This window comes from Mastigoproctus giganteus, chromosome 14, assembly GCF_048544385.1.
Source record: "Mastigoproctus giganteus isolate SK-2022 chromosome 14, ASM4854438v1, whole genome shotgun sequence".
NCBI lineage: Eukaryota > Metazoa > Arthropoda > Arachnida > Uropygi > Thelyphonidae > Mastigoproctus > Mastigoproctus giganteus.
In genome coordinates, this window is record NC_143588.1 from 58,643,118 (window position 1) to 58,662,862 (window position 19,745).

The window sequence follows — 19,745 nt, forward strand, 5'->3', positions numbered from 1 at the left end:
TTATTAAGATTGGAGTTTTTGTTTAACACTGCTAATGTAACTTTTCCTTACCAATACGGTTTCAAGAAAAACTGTTCTGAGGAGGATGCTATAAATGACTTGGTAATTTATTGTAGGCTTTCTTCTAGTAAATATGTGGCTCTGTTTGTGGACTTTGAAGGCGCTTTCGACACAGTGAGGTATGAGAGCGTCCTTCAATCTCTGCGGGCGATTAATTGTCCTGATTTGTTATATTACACTGTTAAGAATTATGTGGAAGAAGGATTTTGGTTAGATCTCAACATTTGGAGTATAAAAGGGATATAGGGTGTCCACAAGGGTCAGTTTTAGGTCCAGTATTCTGGAACCTAGTTCTTAATCAACGGCTTCAAACTGAGTCACTGGAGTGCCACAAAGTGGCATATGCTGATGACTTGGTTATTTGTGTTCAAGGAAACTCTAGAATGGAAATAGAAATAAAAATGAATAATATAGTTAATACCTTGATTGAATGGGCTAAAAACAATAAACTCACAGTATCATCTAGTAAGACAGTAATGATGATATTCAGGGGAAAGTTAGATTATGGTAGGCCCCCTAAATTACACATAAATGATAAACAAATACCCTTAGTATCTAAGGTGAAGTATTTAGGAATGATTATAGACGACATCTTGTTATTTACTGCACACATTGAAAATGTAAGTATTAAAATTAAAAAGTTTATAGCATCTATTGACTGTATCACTAAATCATACTTGGGACTAGGAAAACGTGTTCTAAGTCTGTATTATAAGGCAAATTTTATTCCTATTATTGCGTATGCAGCCTGTGTGGTATCATAGGATTACTAATGTTAAGTTCCAGAAGAATTTACTATCAATTCAAAGAGTCATGCTTTTGATAATAGTGAGAGCATGTAAAACTCTATCAACTAATGCATTGCAGGTTTTAGCTGGGACACTTCCTTTAGATTTTGTGGTAGTATTCAGAGCTTTTTGATATTTTTTAAGAAAGGGTAAACAGATTACGTTTTTGGGTATAACCAATGATTTGATGATAGATATTAAGAAAGAAAAAAGAAATGCTGTATTCTTATGAAATTAATTGATATTTGGCAGCAAAGATGGAATACTAGTGAAATTGGTGCTGTGACTCGTTTGTTCATTCCACTAGTTAATTTTAATTATGAAAACAAGTTGACTAAGTGGTTTTATCCTAATATCGAGACCTCTTTTATATTAACTGGTCATGGTTCTCTAAGACAAAAGTTATATCAGTTTGGTTTATAATCTCAACCATATTGTGAATGTAAAATGGTAGAGTTGGGAGCATGTTCTATGAGTGTCCGCTATACGAAGAATACAGATATATATTAAGGGATAAATTTTCCAATTTTCATAATGGTTTTGAATATTTATATGTTCAATCCAAGGAATATTATTTAAGCTTTCGAGAATATTGCAGATTAGTCTTTCAAAAAAGAAAACAGTTGGCTGTTTTAATAGATACAATATAGATATTAGTGTTTTTTTTGTTTTTTTTGATTTTCTAGCGGTCCGTGTTAGTCATGGTTGACTGATACTGAGGCTGGAATTTTTATTTTATTTATTTATTTATGTTTAAATTTAATTAATATTTTTTTTGTTTTATTTTATTATTATTTTTTAATTAATTTTTTTGTGTTATTTATTTACTTATTTTTATTACTTTATTATTTATTTTTATTTATTTTATTTTTTAAATTAAATTACATTTTTTGTTATTTACTTATTTATTGTATTATTTATTTTTATTACTTTATTTTATTTTACTATTTATTTTAATTTTATTTTTTAATTTAATTATTTTTTGTTTTATTTTATTATTATTTTTTTAATTTAATAAATTTGTGTTATTTATTTACTTATTTATTGTATTATTATTCATTTATTTTTATTACTTTATTTTATTTTAATATTTCTTTTTTATTTATGTTATTTATTTATTTTATTTTTTATTTTCCTGGCTTCCAGGTTTCGGCAGCCTGGGAGCAGGACTGATGGTACCCACCTTTGGTGGGTGAGGGATTTTTAGTGCAAATTGCACTGACAGAGCAGTAGACCCTAGCCCGGCTTCATGTCTTAGGGATGGGCACGCACCAGGTATCAGGCACTCAGATAGTGCCTGCTCCCTGGTGGCAAAGAGGCCTGTGTTTATTATTATTATTTTTTATTTATTTTATTTTTTTGATACAGAATATATAGATGCAGATAGACATTAGTCTGGCTTCCACCCTTGCCATGTATACATACAATACATACAAAAAATGTACAGGCATATTGCCGGAAGGTAACCAAGTTGGTTACTACTGAACCCAAGAGATGAAATACATGTAGAACCCCTGACAGGATCGAATTTATGAATGAAGCGAAGTTTTTTTGTTTTTTTTTTAAATTATGAAATCAAATATCTTTGAAATACCATTCAGCAATGTACTTCTTTTAAAATGAGAACGGTATCTTCATCATCATCAGCCATTTTTAATCCACTGCAGGATGAAGGCCTCTCCAGCAACTTTTCAGTTCCTTCTGTTTTGTGCAATGGTCATCCATTTACTACCCACAAACTCATGAATTTCATCTATCCATCTCCACCGTTGTCTTCCAGGTTTTCTTCTAGCTCCTCTTGGGTACCATTCTGTTATTTTCTTAGTCCATCTGTCATCATGTCTTCGAGCTATGTGTCCTGCCCAAGACCATTTTAGTTCTTTAGTTTTGATAAGAATGTCCTTTACTTGAGTTTGCTGCCTAATCCATGTGTTTCTCTTCTTATCTAACAGTCTGATTCCCAATATAATTCGTTCCATTCTTTGCTGTGTAGTTCTCAGCGAAATAATGAATCAGTATACATTGATTCATTATTTTATGTTTCAGACAAACTGGGATATTGCTCTTCAGTATGTAACTATATTTCCTGAATGCTATCCATCCAAAATTTATTCTTCTCTTGACTTCCAGCCATTTATCATTATTACAGCCAATGACTTGTCCCAGATAAGTATATGTCTCCACCTTTTCAATTACTGCTCCTTCAATCATTATTTCCCTTTCCGTGGCATACTTGTTCATCATTACTTTTGTTTTAGCCATATTCATCTTTAGTCCAAAATCCTTACTAACTCTGCATAACTGATTAAGATTTTCCTCTTAATCAATCACTTCACATTGGCTCCTTTCTGCGACCAGTCTAATCTTCTGAAAGTTTCCTCAAGGGCAGCAGTAAACAGCTTCGGAGATATTGTGTCTCCTTGTCGAACTCCTTTCTCGATTTTAAATTTCCTACTGTCTTTGTTCTAGTCTAATAAAGGAGGTAGCACTCTCATATATTTTCTTCAAAATCATAATATATGGGGTATCTATGGCTTGTCTTTCCAGTGCCCTAAACATTGCCTTATGCTGTATGGAGTCAAATGCCTTTTCATAATCCACAAATTCCAGGCATAATGGTGTTTTATATTCATTCGCAAAAGTATTTCGCTTAGAGATTTGCAAAACATTAGTAAAGAAAGTCAGCAGGGTCCTTGAAATAATTGCATTATAACGAAATTTTAATTAAATCATATTTATGGGATTTTACTGTATTTATCGTTTTATATATAATTTTTTTTGGTTCCTTGTGTTTTATGCGGTATATTACCATCTGATTTCTTTTTAAAGCATGTCTTGCGTAGTGTGGGAGTCGGCTTACTTAAAATAAGTGAAGCCCAGCTTACTGGTTTCTGGTTACAAACCTCTTAGCTCATAGAGAGAAGTGTGAAGAGCAGGGGCAAGACAAAAACACGCCGAATAAAGAGTCCATTGTATCTGTGAAACTTCAACTCCACTAGCGTTAAAAGCATTCCTTTGTAACGATCTCCAGATGTTCGTTATAGCCAGCAAAACACAGCTTTATGCCAAGGTAGTATGGGCAAGAGTATTGCGATACTGTAGAGAAAATTACTGTATTAAATTTACCCATTCATTCTCACATAGGAATGATACGCGAATGGCACTTTAGATAGTATAATCATCTTGAGAGATATAATTTGCATTAGTGTGGTTGTCTTCTAGAACAGGAGTAATTTTTTAGAAGCATTCTCCAATCATAAAGCGCCAGTTGTCTTCACCATATTCGTCCATCCGCATCTAACAACTCGACTCCCATTGGATGAAAGTCGAGTTGTTACGGTACAGTTCTTAGGATTTTACGAGTCTTTTAAAAAAATTGTAGTCACACCTCAAACGTTATTAAATGTAGACCAATAGAAATTCCCCAATTTTTAAATAAAATTTCGAGTTCTCTGTGAAGTCCGTCGACAGTAATTTTCAGCCTGTGTTCTGTTAATCGCTGGCAAGGTTTCAGGATCGATTACGAGTTATCATTAGCAGTGGAAAATGAATCAAGAACGCAAGCTTATATAGCAGTGAGCCTGAAACATCTCAATCAGATCACCTCCAATAGTCTATCTAGTTCTTCTTTGAATTTATTTAAGCTATCAACCTCCACACAACAACAGATGGAAGTTTGTTCCAGCGATCAACCACCCGGTGGCTTCCTCACATCTATTCTGCAACCATCCTTCCTTAATTTGAATTTGTGCCGCCCTCATATGTGTAGTTTTAGCAAAAGTCCCATCAGCATTGAGCTTGCTCCATCCACTTAGAGCCTGAAACACCTCAATCAAATCACTTCGCAAGTCCCTAGTCTCCAGACGCTGCAATCTGCAGAATTGAAGCCTGTCTTGGTAAGAGAACCCCTTTCGTTCCCCTCACCAATCTCGTTTCCCTACTCTGTACTTGTTCCAGCAGCTCAATATATATACATACATAGAAATAATAATAAGAGACGTAATGAGAATAGAAGGAGGGTGTAAAGATAGGAGATAAAATTGTACATACAGCGAGATCTGGAAATGTTATGGTTCTGATATAGATTTCACTGGGGAAGACTTAACCGAATTGGGTGTGTGGGGCCGATGAGATCCCAGACGATATTTCAGCAATTTGTGCTCTTCATCCACTCCATCCAAACAGTTAAATCCTAATAGCTGTTTTCTTTGATTTCTCCACAAAAAATCTGGAATTAAACACTTAATGCACACGCTTCACATTTTGTGCAGCAGTGCTCATGTTATCAGCAGACTGGTGTTCAACTACATGTTTGTTTTTTCATTTCGCTGGCCAACAGGTCTATCTAACAACAGTTAATTTTTGAAATCAAAAGTTAATTTAAAAGACTTTTTAATATTTGGAAAAGATGGAAAATGAAGGTGGCATCAAAAAGGTGAAAATTTTTGAATTATTTTTTTCTGATCTTTCAAATGCACACTAAGTAAGAATTCCTCACGTTACCACTGACAAGTTAAGGAAAAATGAGAATAAATGCTGACAGGACTGAAGTTAATGATAGGAATTGATGAAAAGGAAACAACGATTAAAATGGGTGATAAGAGGATATTTGGCAGTCTGCTAACAATCAATGGGAAAGTAATCCAGAAATTAAAACTAAAATTGCAAGAGCACGATAGCATTTGAGAATTTATTTAACATGCTATAGTCAAATGCTTATATCTTCAAAGACCGTGGGAAAATGGATACATTAACTGTGGATGAGACATGGCGTAGTTTTCACCTATGGAGGGCATCCTTCCTCCTCAATCTTTTAGATCAAGCTCTGGTAATAAACATGGGTTTCTTCATCTCACAAAGTAGGCGTTAGGCGTGTCAAGCGCCAAGGCAATTAAGGCCACGAGACGTTAATATTATTTCTGTAAATGGTCGTTTGTATTTGTTTTCGGTCGTTTTGTGTTTTCCGGACGAAAAACCTGAGTTTCCGATAAAAGAACTTGGAGATTTTCGTCTGAAACAGACTGTCCTCTGCTTGTAATAAAGCCCGTGAAAATTATGGGCCTTTATCAAAAGGATTCGAACTAAAACCTTTTAAACCAGGTGTGGGAGGACGGCGATTTTAACCACTGTGCTACACGCAAGGGTCAGGCAACAGGCAAAACCAGTCGTGCAATGCACGCAGTTTATAAGCACGATATACGACTATACTTATGCCTCATAGCCTTAGTTTTCTTGGTGCAGGATCAGTATATTGGGATAAAAACTAAATCGTTCCAATGTTCTGAAGTAACATTAAAGTTTTAGGAACTAAAAATACTCTACAGAAGAGAATAAAATATTGGTTTCGTGGAAGGAAAAATATCTGAAGGAAGCCTTGAATTCATTCCGTTACCACACATTCGCGTGCATAATTTGAAAGCACTTTACTTATGTTTTCCACAATACAATTCGATTCAATGCTGTAGTCACAATCCATCGTTATATGATTTAATATACTTTTCTTTCTCTCTCTCTCTCTCTCTCTCTCTCTCTCTCTCTCTCTCTCTTTCTTCTGATAAACAAAAAAGCCAAGAAAACTGACTACTTTAATTTGCCCTACCATTAGCAGCACGATACAAAAAAAGAAAAAGAAAAGAGAACTTGAAAAACGCGATATGGTTAAGTTCCAGCCTTATATATAGCTTACTAAAGCCTGGAATAATAGTAAACGAGCCTTTGTCAGCAATAGGTCATGAAAACAATAAACATTTTTCACCTAATGACGTATTCTATAGTATTTTTTTACGAGTATGTGAAGCCCAAAATGACTTCTAAGTCAAGGTTGATCAGTGCGCCACGAAAAAGTGGGTATGGCATGTCCCAGAGTGAACAGAAATGTTTCTCTTGGTTTTATCAGTCTTTTAGGAATAATAAACTAATCAACTAAGGCTAATAGGTGTCGGTAAAGTGTGTCTGTAATTGCGTGTATTCTGACAAGTGTGTAGCTGCTGAAGACGATTACTTTGAAAACGTTAAAAGGCTTTTCTTTAAATCGATTCAGTCGTCTTGCTGGATGAAAAATCCGAGTTTCCGGAATTAAGAAATTGTGCAAATCTCTCCTGAGACCGACTGATTGAATTCGAACCCGCAAATTTTCCATCCGGTGTGGAAGAACAGTGATTATAACCTCTGTGTTACCCGCGAGGGCAATAGATCTACGTGCGACCTCACTAGTGGAAGCTGCTGAAGACGATTAGGCCTTTTAAATTTTGGAAAAGTACCAAAAAGAAGTCCCCACAATTTTTGAACACCCTTCAGCACTAATTAGCCGGGAAAGTTAGAAACAGTGAGGCATACATTGTCAAGGTCGTAACTGTTCAAAAAAAGAACAGCCATTTATTCCACTGTATCAACCGCAAGAACAAATCTTACTAACTGCTTTTCTGTGTTCACCAGAACGTGCTTAGATTCAGGATTGGGATCTAATTTCGTATCTCGTTTATAATCAGCGATATTGATCAACGCTTTACCATAAACTTTATAAAACTACAGATTTACAAAATGATACGCAGTAACCAAGTACATGAATTTTCTTTCTTTACCATGCCATAAGGATTTTATATAGAGAGAATTTAGAATCTTCGATACTTGAGTTCCTATTTCACTTGATAGGATGTTTTCGAATTTTTTTCCCCCTGGTATGTTTACAAGATGGTATGCGGTGATTATTTAGACAAGTATTTCTTGCATAAGTTGGAAGCTTTTTAACAGTTTTAATCTCAGTATTGCTAAATTAAATTTAACAAAAAAAACTAAATCTGTGTTAATCAAAAATTGGTAGGTTGTATTGACATTAAGGAGGATTAGTAGTCCTTGGTAGTTTCTTAGTTAATACTGAAAATAAAAGAAAAAGACCCCACCTTCCAACTGAAAACAAATTCCTCATTCCATCTAAAACTTACACATATCTAAATATAAGTTTTGCGCCATAAATTACGACCATTATAAAGTTTCGCAAAACAACCAACCCTTAGAAAACAGGTTAACGAAACCAAGGCTAGGAAATTTTCCTAAATTCGCTAAGAAGGATTAAATGCTGTATTTTGAGTGATCACTGAATTATGACCACCCATTCTCATGGATAACAGCCGCCATTCGCCCACGCATTAACTCCACTAGATGTCTGAAGACGTCCATATGGATCTGCAGCCATGCTGACTGCAAGCCTTTCCACAGTGTCAGAATAGTAAATGAAAAGTGTTCAATTGGATTGAGGTCAGGCGAATTTGAAGGCCAATCAACATGGGTGATATCTTCACTATGTTTCTCGAACTACTGGCGCATACAGCGGGCCCGATGACACGGTGCATTCCCATCATCTTGGTAGATCACGTTTCTGTCCGGGAAAGAAGGCAGCATGGTAGGGTGCACAAGGTCTTTTAACAGCTATCGGTAGGTCTCACCAGTCCATATGCACTAGGAGTCCTAGCTCTTGCCAGCAAACGATGTCTCATATTAAGCAACCATCGCCACCCGCCTGTATACTGGATGCCGTGCATGATAAGTCCATGGACTCGTGTTGCTTGCGTCACACACAAAGGCGTCCATCTAGCATAGTCTGTGCAGCATAGTCCATTAGAGATAGGGGTGTTCGTAATTCAGTGATTACTACTCCCTAGATGGCGCCCGGTTCATAAATTTCACCTTGTTAAATCTTTTCTGCCTGGTGAAAAAAAAATTCATCTCTCTCTCTGCCAATAAAATTATGTCAATATTCGAAGCATCCAGAGTGTGGGTGCTCTTCTGGAACTTGAATATGACATCATTATGTGTGGTTCAGGTTCCAGAATAGTATCACCTTGAAGATCGTTAAACGGTTCCATGAGGCTCAATTCAACAATCGAAGGCACCAGTCCAGTATAAATTAATATATTAATATATTTGTTTCATAAAGAACGGCGGTATTATATGCAATTATCATCCCAGTTCATGAATATCTTTTGCTTTGTTTGTGCACAATTCATTCCCAATGTCTGTACCACCTCCAACTACGAAATAAACTGGTAAAAAGATGTAATTTCCTCGAAACGTTACCCTTGTGTTGTCTAAAAGTAAATTCTATCAATCCTATCAGCTGATACTATACAAGAACTCCCAAAGCACTGCCTGGATGCGTGTTTCTGGTGAATATTTACCTATTTGTTTTTCCTTCGAAAGAAATCGTAAAAATTACGAACTGCTCCGAAAGATATTCAAGGAAAGTGTTTAACTGCACGCGCTCAAGGGCAGTCAGGCTCTGAGCTAAGCGGAACAAAATAAGCTGACTCATTTAGAGTTAAAATTCGAACAGCACTCCCAGTGAATTCCAGACATATTCGTATCATTCTCATACCCTTGACCTTGATTGGCTGGAGTTGCGAGTCTTTGCTCTTCTAATTTTTCAGCTTTAACTTCTGAAAATAGCAAGTGGAGAAGGAGGAGGCGGAGTAGGAGGAAAAGAAAATATATAATAAAGTTTGCTTTAATAAAAAGTAGTGTTTCTTCATTAGGTCTTTGAAAGTAAGTTGATCTTCGTGGGAACTATTAGTCTTATTCTAATGGATATAGTATAATAGTTTAAGGGTGGATAATTCTGGAGAATAATTTTCGGAAAACATTCCCCGATATCATCAATAATTATATTTAATTAATATAATTGAAAAATGTTTTAAAAATTCAATTAAGATAGCGTCAAAACACGCTATGTTTAATAGCACGATTAATGTCCTAGATATTCATAAGTCAAAAATGTAATTAGCTAATTTAGAGTTACTATAAATTTCGAAAATCTCTCGTAGTTGTTAAGCCACTCATCAGTTCCCGAGATTTGGCCAGGCCTTGAACAGATCATCAGGAGCAACGCATAAACTAAATAATATCATGACATTCAAAAGCGTGTGTTTAATATTTTCAGCTTAATTATTGAAAAAAGGCAGACAGAGGAACTCCACAGAAGAACCTCTGAATCTTCTACCATTCAGACATTATCTCCCGAGACCACGAATTCGGCCAATGCTTTAAAGCACGCACTAAAATGAGAATCAAAAGAATTTAATTATCTTAAAGGATTACAGAGATTCCAACATAACCAGCAACGAGGTTGTCCAAAACGAAATCTTGAAAGGCCGGAACTAAAACAACTTACTGTACAATAAAAAATACGATAAAGGTTCTCAAATGGTAGATGATCATAGAAAGAGCAAATAAACAAGATCATGGTAAAATACAAGAATAGAGCGAATTCGTGAATTCATAGAAATGGGACTAAAATCTAATAGTTCAAAGAGAATAAGATCAGACAATCATGTACGATGTTGGCAAAAAGCAGATCAATGAAGAACTCTTGCAGACAAACATCGAAGAACATATCAACTGCAATGATATGTTCTTAAATTCTTACTCTTGAAATATATCTAAATCCACAATGAATTTGATCGTTGATATCATATTAGAATAAGCAGATTCTAAAATCCAAAATCTATCTAATATATAATCCGTATTACGCTGATTCAAATCCTCTGAAAAGATATTTATGGGCTAGTCCCACAAGTTTTGTGAGTTCAGCATAGTCCTAAAATGCATTAAATGGTTGGACTATGGTCACTCAACTTATTTTTAATCACAAGTAGATTCTGTATGCAGCAAGTGTGCAATCATAGGCTATAACTTCCAGGACTTTCCCTCTAGTTTCATAAATTGTAAAAATTCACGTTTAAAAGAGAGAAAGTTGCTGGATTCCCTTTCATATAGAATAATACCAAGACCCAGGACAGTGTCCACCAGGAAGACTTTTACCATTAGACAAAAATTCCCTTGAATATCGCAAAGCTTCTTAGCACTAAGCTAAGAAGCAAAAAATAACAACTTCAGCTGTTATTTACTTTTAATAACAGCACGTTAACCGGTGGACTACAGCTAGCCGTAGTCCACTGGTTAATGTGCATGGCCACAAATAAGGAAGTTGCTTGTATTGTCTTGCCAGAACATCCTAGTTGCTCTTAATTCCATAGATAGATATGTAAACTAATTCCACAATAGATATGTAAACTCTTTTTGCATCAGCCGGCACGCGAATAAGCAGAAATATATTTATTCATTTCATGGTCCTTCCCACACCGGGTGGAAAGACCTGAGTTCGAATCCTAGAAACTCGGGTTTTTCGTCCAGCATACAGTAAATCAACCACAGAATTTACAGGCATTTTATATATACTGCGCAATATGGCCTAAGTGACTGATGTGCCTAGAAACCCGAGGTTCGGTTCTGTTCATATTGTCTCACTCTATTGCCAATACAGTGAGGATATAAATAAGTTCATTAATTACCTTGAAAATGTGTTACTGCTGCTGTTGTAATAGGGTTTTAGGAGCATCAGCGACTGATGCCATGTATATTGTACGTAAATTGCATGTGTTCCAAGGTCGATATTCTGTTTTCTGGATGAAAATCCAAGTTTCCGGGAGAAAAAAAACTATGCTGTTCTCGCCTGAGACTGACTAACTCGGCCACGTTGAGAAAAGGCCCATAAAATTCCTCACGTCATCGACGGGATTCAAACTCAGGTCTTTTCCACTCGATGTGAGGAAGACAACGATCTTACCACCTGTGCTACACACGAGGGCTGTGAAACTTGTAGGAAAATGATGAATTTCCTTGTTACTGGACTGTGAAGGACAGAGGCTCATTGAATGTTAATGAGAGGAAAGAGAAGTGCTACGCGCAGAGAGGGAAATCTTCGGCATTGATTGAACAGCTGATTGTAGTGTAATACCAAGGCAACCACGGAAACAGTATAGACAAGAACAGTTTGTTAAAGCAACCAAGAACTTTACAAATAAGTAAAAGATCAATAAAGCAATTATCTAAGCTAGACGCACTCCTGTTGCTATGACGAACGGGACCGAATGCATGTAAGCCTTATCTAAGTACTTTAAATTCTCATAAAATACATAAAATCAGTATAATGGTTATACATCTTACTATTGAAGCAGTTCTCAAATATTTGAAGTTAAAGAATTGTCGGAAATACATTAAGTCAATTAAGCCTATACCTATTATTTATACTGCTAGAAAAATAGAAAGAGACTAATCGTTTAGAGTGCAGGACGAAAACACAAAAGGGAAAAAATCTCTCAGAAGTGCACTGGTATCCGAAAGTTAAAATCAGGCCAATGTATCTTTTTACACGTAATTATTTACATCACGTTCGACACCTTGATACACTTTAATATGATAAAACCGAATATGATTCCAAATACGAGGGAAGTTTGAAAAGTTCATGGCCTGAGAGTATGAAGGGTTTATCTGAGCAGCCTGATAACATGTTGCTTTTCAAAAGAGCCCCTTTAGAGATATACTTTTGCCACCCATACTACAATGCGCTATATGCCAGCCAGGTATTTTTTAAAATTAGGAATTAGAAGAAAGTCCAGTGGTGGTAGATATGATGAAAATGGGGGACGGTCCAAAATTTCAAAGGTGCATTTGTCCAGTGTGGCCGTGGCAATGACAGACTTGTTAGCAAGCGTGTTGTCCTGTTGTAATAAGACTCGCTCATCATCAGATCATTCACGTTGTCAACAACCTCTGGAGTGATGGATGTTGCAAGTTTTCCACTCGTGGGTCATCTTCCAGGCTCTCCCTCCCTCATGAACTACCTTTGGCATTAGTCAGATCATTCACGTTGTCAACAACCTCTGGAATGATGGATGTTGCAAGTTTTCCACTCGTGGGTCATCTTCCAGGCTCTCCCTCCCTCATGAACTACCTTTGGTATTAGTCCCTTATCCTCATGAACTACCTTTGGCATTAATCCCTTTTTTCCCAAATAGTGTATGACTGTACAGTGACTGATTTTGTCCATCTTTCCTCATTCGTAGAACTTTGTTGACTTTGGACCTGTAATTAACAATTCATGAAACTTGGTGGGTTACTATTTGAAGTGTTATACATTAAATACAGAAATTTTACACACTGTACCACTACTCTTTCATACTCAGGCCACAAACTTTTCAAACACCCTCATAAATCATGTTCAGAATACACAGTTGATCATTTAATTGGCAAAATAATCTCCTACTGAGGAATAACGAGTACTTTTTAATTTATTGCCCAAGGCGCCGAAATCTTAAATCCAATCTTACACCCTTAAATCCATCGTGGCTATTCGACTTGTATCCATTTTGGGTATCTTCCGATTGAATTCGTCTCCATTTGTTTAAGAATTTCATACATTAATTCGCAAACTTCTTAAATCGGTACTGTTCCATATATGCTCTTTCAACCGTGAAACTCATGACAACTGAGAATGTAATTATTATTACTACATACGGCAGGTGGAGTGCTTAACGCTGTTTAGATCAATAATCGCGGTTCTTTGGGAAGCACATTTATATCCACAGAAGTTATTAGTGTGGCGAGTCAGCAGGCGAAGTAGATCAACTCTTGCACAGCTATGCGATGATTTTGGTTGCCGTGTATTGCATCTTACTCGCTTCAGTTTGCATCGGGACATTATGCCATGAGGAGCACGAGAAAGAAGGACCCGAGCAGTGAGACCTATTATTTATTACTAAGTTTATTATCACTTTCATATCGAGCAGGATAAATCTTTTTATGTTGGCCATACTTTTTTTCGCATTTAAGTCAAAAGTTGAAATTAAAGTTTGAATGAAATTGTCTTATTGTGCCCATAAAAGATCATTCTGTTTAGAACTCGGGTTTAAAAGTTTGTCACCCCTCTTACAAAGCATGAGGCTGGATGAAATATCCAAACGGTGAACTGATGGTGAATTTAAGAATATTTTCTGATTAATCTGGGTTTTCCCAATTTTATGTATGGTAAAAGTGTAACCAGCCTTTCAAATGATTCAGTACTACTATTCCGATGAGTGAAACTGGTTTAAACTGATTAATTGTAACTGCTTTACAATTATTCAAAATCTATTTTTTGATAAAGGACCAGAATTTAAGGTGTAGTGAGGAATAAAGGATAATTTCACTGATACCATCTGAACAAATATTTGGCTCAAGAGCGTCACTATAGTAAAGAAGATTTAAATGAGTAATCCAATCATGGAAAAGAAAATCATGTAGATTTTCTTGGCATCACAAGAATTTCACATCCTTGTAATGCCAACGACACGAGAGACGGGGAGAGCCTTCATTGGAGAAGAAACCGTTATCAAGTTGTGATCTGAGGTTATTGTTGTTGTAGGGTGTTTTAGGAGCATTAGCGACTAAGGCCATATTGCTCCATGGTAACGTCTGTAAATTTTGATTTTCCGTTTGCTGGACGAAAAACCCGAGTTTCTGAAGAAAAAAAACATGCTGTCCTCGTCTGAAACCGACTAACTTGGCCATTGTGAAAAAGACCCATAATTTCTCGCGTCATTGATGGGATTTGAACGCAGATCTTTTTCACCCGGTGTGAGGAGGACTGTGATTATACCAACTGTGCACCCCAAGAGAACTCTTTGACAAGGAATATCACGCTTATACACAAATAATATCTTTGAAGCGAAAGGAATCAAAGTGAAAAATTAGGGAAACTGAGATGAATAGTGAGACAATCGATAATTGGGATTCTGTCAGAAAAAGTAAGTGGGCCTTGGCAGACTGTAAATAGAAATGGACATCACTAAGATTGGAACTGAGACCACTTATGTTTATGAAACGAACGAGGAAGTGTTTGAGAGGTTTAGATCACCCCCCCCAGGGGGGGTGGAACCTTGCTATCTATGACTGAGGTCGATTAACTCAGCCATGGAGTCTATACATAATACATATGAGTATTTTAGGTATTATATAAACTTCTCGAATTAATTAATAGAAAAAAAATTTTTCATAAATAGTTTATTGTGAGCAATGTCGCCGAAAGCAATATTTGATATAATAGTCATCCTGGCAGGCGCATTCTGAGTTTCGAATAAAAATCGATCTACCACCTTACAGAACCGCATATTATGCAAATTATTCATGCCTATAAAATGACAGGTTGCAACCACATCACTTCATTCTCGTTTTTTGACTTTCTCAGTGGGATGGCCAGATCTCCAGTACTCCGAATGGCAAGTCATCGTCGTTCTTATGATTCTTTGACATGGCAGGCCGTTGGACAACTTAAAGACGAGTAGTCGCACCTCATACATTGGCTTATTGTGTCACACAGAGTCATCTCGGCACAATGGAAGCAATTTCAGGAGACAGGAATCATTACAAGAAGAACTGGCCAAGGTTGCCCGAGGGCTATGTCAACCAGAACAGACCGCTATCTGGCTCTAACAGCAGGATGAAACCCTACGATGCCCCAGGTGAAAACATTTCCAACCGGAAATGTAAGAAAAATTGGATCTGTCCATACAGATTTCTAAATCACAAATATGTGATGCCACATTAAATAACAGTAAAAAAAATACATAAAAACTATTATTTTTAGGCCACCCGAAAGTTTGCAAGCCGTGCATGTGACCATATTTTCGAGCATCTTGTATCGACTTCTGTAATGTAATCTTTTTTTTTGGTAATTCTTATACAACCCTTATAAATGTCCCTTATATATCTGTCCGAAGTTTTTCGTTTTCTCCTCGTTTCATCGTTATTGCACGGTACACCACCATACCAAATTTTTTCTGCTTCATCGCAAGCTGCACGAGTTACACCATGTTTCCTACGTGTTCTGTTGATTTTGTCCGGCAGTGTCTACTTAATTTTTCCCATTGTTTGAACATTATTAAGCCCATCCTCACTGTCATTAGGTTAAGTGCGTCAACCCACAAAGCAAGTACAGCTATAAGCGTGAGTGTAGTGAACCTTGACTAACGGACCTCAATTTAATCGACTTCAGAAATATAGGACAGCGTCCAGCGACCCAGGCTTTTCGTCCGTAAGGGAGATGTCACTGACTCGGCCTGATCGTATATCCCATCAGCAGAGAGTCAACTGAACCTCTTACAAGAGTGCTCGAAAGCCCTTAAAGCTCTGAATTAACTTTAGTCAGAGTGGGTTCTATCAGTATATACACGACAGCAAGATTAAGCTCTTTTACTTCACGCAGTCCAGTACAATACAGCATTAAAAAAACAATTTAATACTCTTTTTATATTCCAGAAATTTCGGTGACCATACCATTGAAAGTTCGCCAATCTCATTATTATCCTCAAACCACTTAAAAAGCAATCTTCATTCATGTCATTCGACTTGCGATTTGGTTTTCAGCGCAAATAAAGAGTGCTAGAAGAGTGATAGATTCCTTCTGCCTTTAGCATGTCGAGAAATGTCTTTTCAATGACATCGAACCTTGTTGTATTTACTGCTTTTCGATTAGACGCTGATGGAACTTGGTCCATTTCAATTGGCTTTCATGATGATTGGACATATATAACATATTTAAAATTGCAAATTAATAATTTGTAAACATGTAAATTAATTTATGGGATGCATGTTTCTCATTGGCTACTCCTAATCAGAACTATAGCCAATCAAAGTGTACGTCAACAGCCGAGCGTCTTTAATATAGGGGTATCACGCAGATGTTGGGAAACTGAAAACTTGGGGTCGATAAATCACCTTTGCCAGAGTAGCTCGTACAAGCGTATTTAATCCATAATGAAACTAAAATCAACGTCTGTTTAAGCCCTCTGGGGGAGTGGGGGGGGGGCATGAGACCGAGAAAACTTTTGTCTTTTGATTCCCGAGTCTCCTGGTATTAATTTCAGTCCTCCACATACCAAAAACTCTTAGAAAGTGTCCCTCTCAGGTTATTACTGTTATCATTAAAAATTTTGAAATCCCTTTCACTGTCGAAACTATGGCTCTTTGTCGTTGCTTCAGAATCGTTCCTCTTCACCCCAGACGACAACTCCATGGGTCTCTCTTTTTGTCTACAATGTCAAACTCTATCATCGATTCTCCATCCTTCTTGGACAAGCCTTTCAGTATACCCCGCTTGAATTCTCGTTATAATACTAATTTCTCACTGTCTCGTACTCACTTACTAGGAAGTCCTCTAGTCCATGTTTTGTGATTGTCTATTGATATTCAAGAACAAGATTAATAAACCATTGATAAAAGAACTTTTCCTATATTCAATAACAATTAAACCTAAAGTAAAATACACTTACCACAGAAGCAGTGGTGAAATTATCAAACTGTTAACGGACCTCAATTTAATCGACCACCGCGGGAGAGGCCCAAGAGTCAGGGGGCTCGATAGCTGGTTTTATATGGTTATTAAAGATAACCATGGACGTTCAGAAATCTGGCGAGAGAAAGAATTTAGTTTATCTGTGCACAGAGGGACAAATTTTCTTGTCCCAGGTCTAACTATTCTTGTTCTACCCTTAAACCAGCACGAACACGCCTCTCCAAAGGTCAACGCATTCTATGCCATTCCACATAAGAACATTAAGGGCCTTTTTTATAGAAACGAGAATCAGTTGGAAACATTGTGACATTCTGTACAATTTTGTTTTACCTGCACTGTAGCAGTTTGTAAAAAAGCCATTTTTTAATCAGCATGACAACGCTCCATCTCACAAAGCACTATGACGTCCTACTTCAAACAGAGAACCGGCAGCAGCCTTAGAGGAGGAGCACAGCAAAATTCATGTAGTGTCCAAATGTTGGAGGATGGTGTATTTCTTGTATCTTAATATACCGCATTCCTCGAAGGTTCATTCGTGTACATGCGCACAGATTACGTGCCCGTGCATGAGATCACTCTAAACGAATAAGAGAACTATTTTTTATTTGTTTAAAGTGACCATATCGATATAGGAACTTCTTCACTTAGGCATTCCATTTAAGAAGCAAAATCTGATCGTCTGTATTCAATTTCCATATTGCCATCAACATTGCTTAACTCATCTGATTTTTCAAAATACTTTTTCTACTTTTCTGAAAAATCTGGAGTGATTCACTAAGAGGAGTGGGGCTAATTCTTCCTGAGACCAGCTAAATACGGCTTCAATTGAAGAAACCTTTTAGGAATTCACATATCCTCCAATGGAATTCGAACCCGGGCCTCTCCAAAAGGAATGACAAAAGCACTATGCCGTAATGGAGGACCGAGGGGAAAGGACAAACCTGCGCATGCGTTTGTGTACAAACAAGTACTCAATGGGAGAATTTTTAGTTGTGAATGAACCCCCTTAGAATGTGAATGAACCCCTTTTCATAATGCTACCGTTGTAAATTCTTCGTTTAGAAATGTTTTCAGTAATTTCACTCCAAAATTTTGAAGGATCGAGACTTATATGTGGGATTTTTTCTTCTTTAGTGGGGGATATTGTCCACTTATCCCCTCCCCCATTCGGTTGCCCCCTTCTACGTTAACCTCCAGTAAATGGAGTAATGTTTATTTTTTAAAAATATATATAATTACAGCATTACTGACGCTTCATGATTATTCAGTATAACTCGAGGAACGTGGTTAGTTGGTGGGCAGTCACCTGCGCGAACAGCAACCCTGGTTACAGGTGCACGCTGTAGCTGCAAAAGAGGAAGGCCAGCGCTATGGTAACTCAACTTTGTTGTCCAAGATCTAACATTAAACTACAGTTGAATTAAATTAAGTACAGTATCGGTGTTGATCATATCTATCTTTATAATAATATTAGTCTTAATCAGAATTAATTCGTTATTATTACTCGTAGATGCAAATGCAACTGGTTGAAAGCATTTCGGGCTCTGTTCATACTGCCAAGCAGGTGATATTACCTCCTTCAAGGAGCAAAGAACCAGAAACATCTTTAAAACTCGCAGATTTTGTTGGTATAAAGTTTTTAAAAGGCTTACCGTTTTCTTAGTTTTTACGTTCATTTTCTCTGAAACTCGATAAACACCGTTTCTTTCTTTCTACGGACTGAACAGCAGAAAAGCTTTTACTCGTATTCCTTTAGAAGTGAACATGGCAAAGATGAATCACGTGGTCTTTTTTCACACAAGATAACCTTCGCTCTGAAATTTCAGTCACCTCTGCAGCGAAATTCCGTTGCTATTTCTTCTTCACTCGCTAAGTGCATTCGAACTCATATTGCCACAACCAGAGGGCGTCAGCCATCACTTTGAGTTACTACACATCAGCCAAGTTTCCGTAAATGCTATCACCGAAGTGTACACCCACCCACCCACGCAAATGTAAATTGATTCTTCAGTAGACACACATCTCGCGATTTCATCTCTGGCTTTCCACTTCTACAGCACCACAAGGACATTATATTATACCCTTAATAGAACAGACTCTTTCTGTGATCAATCACACTGCAATCTTCAGAAAAATTAATAACTCACCTCTTTGTTTGGGTTCCAATTCATCAGACAAATAATGCATAATTGAATTTGAATCCTGGCCTCAGTTGACCTTTAACATTTTCAATAAACGTTAACTGAAATACATTGTTTTGATCAAACTGCTATATAAAAGTAATGGCTGATTAATGTTGCTTGCCAAAATGAAAATAATACCATTGTATTTAGGAACGTGTCTTTTTTTGTAACTGTACTTCATCTGGTTTCTTTATTTTATTGTATTTGAGGAAATGCGTATTTTTTCTGTCTCAGGAGGATCGCTTAATTTGCACATGACTGCATTGTGTTGTTCAAAAAGATATAAACTACCACTTTCAGAAACTCGAAGATTTTCAATTTATTTTCTGGTTAATACAGAATTTGTTTGATTATATACCGTGGAAAATCTTGTGGAAGGGGACTGAGCTTTCTCTGGAATATCGCCAAGGTCCTCAGTACACTTATTCATAGATTCAAACAAAAATACTTTTGTTTTCATCGTGGACTTTCTTTGTAGTCCAACTACTAATAAGCCGGGTGAAGTGGTCGATTAATTCTGCATTTAGGACCTTCCAGAGGTTTATAAAGACC

At 36.8% G+C, this 19,745-nt stretch overlaps 1 protein-coding gene across 1 annotated transcript in view; it reads right to left on the reverse strand.

Moving 5' to 3' along the window:
* The window catches only part of tmod (tropomodulin), a 148,569-nt gene extending 129,716 nt beyond the window's left edge, over positions 1–18,853 (reverse strand). The window contains exon 1 of the mRNA XM_090389315.1: positions 18,663–18,853. Within this exon, the coding sequence (XP_090245441.1) occupies positions 18,663–18,686 (24 nt within the window). The 5' untranslated portion in view covers positions 18,687–18,853. The remainder of the gene's footprint in view (positions 1–18,662) is intronic.
* Positions 18,854–19,745: the final 892 nt, after the last annotated feature.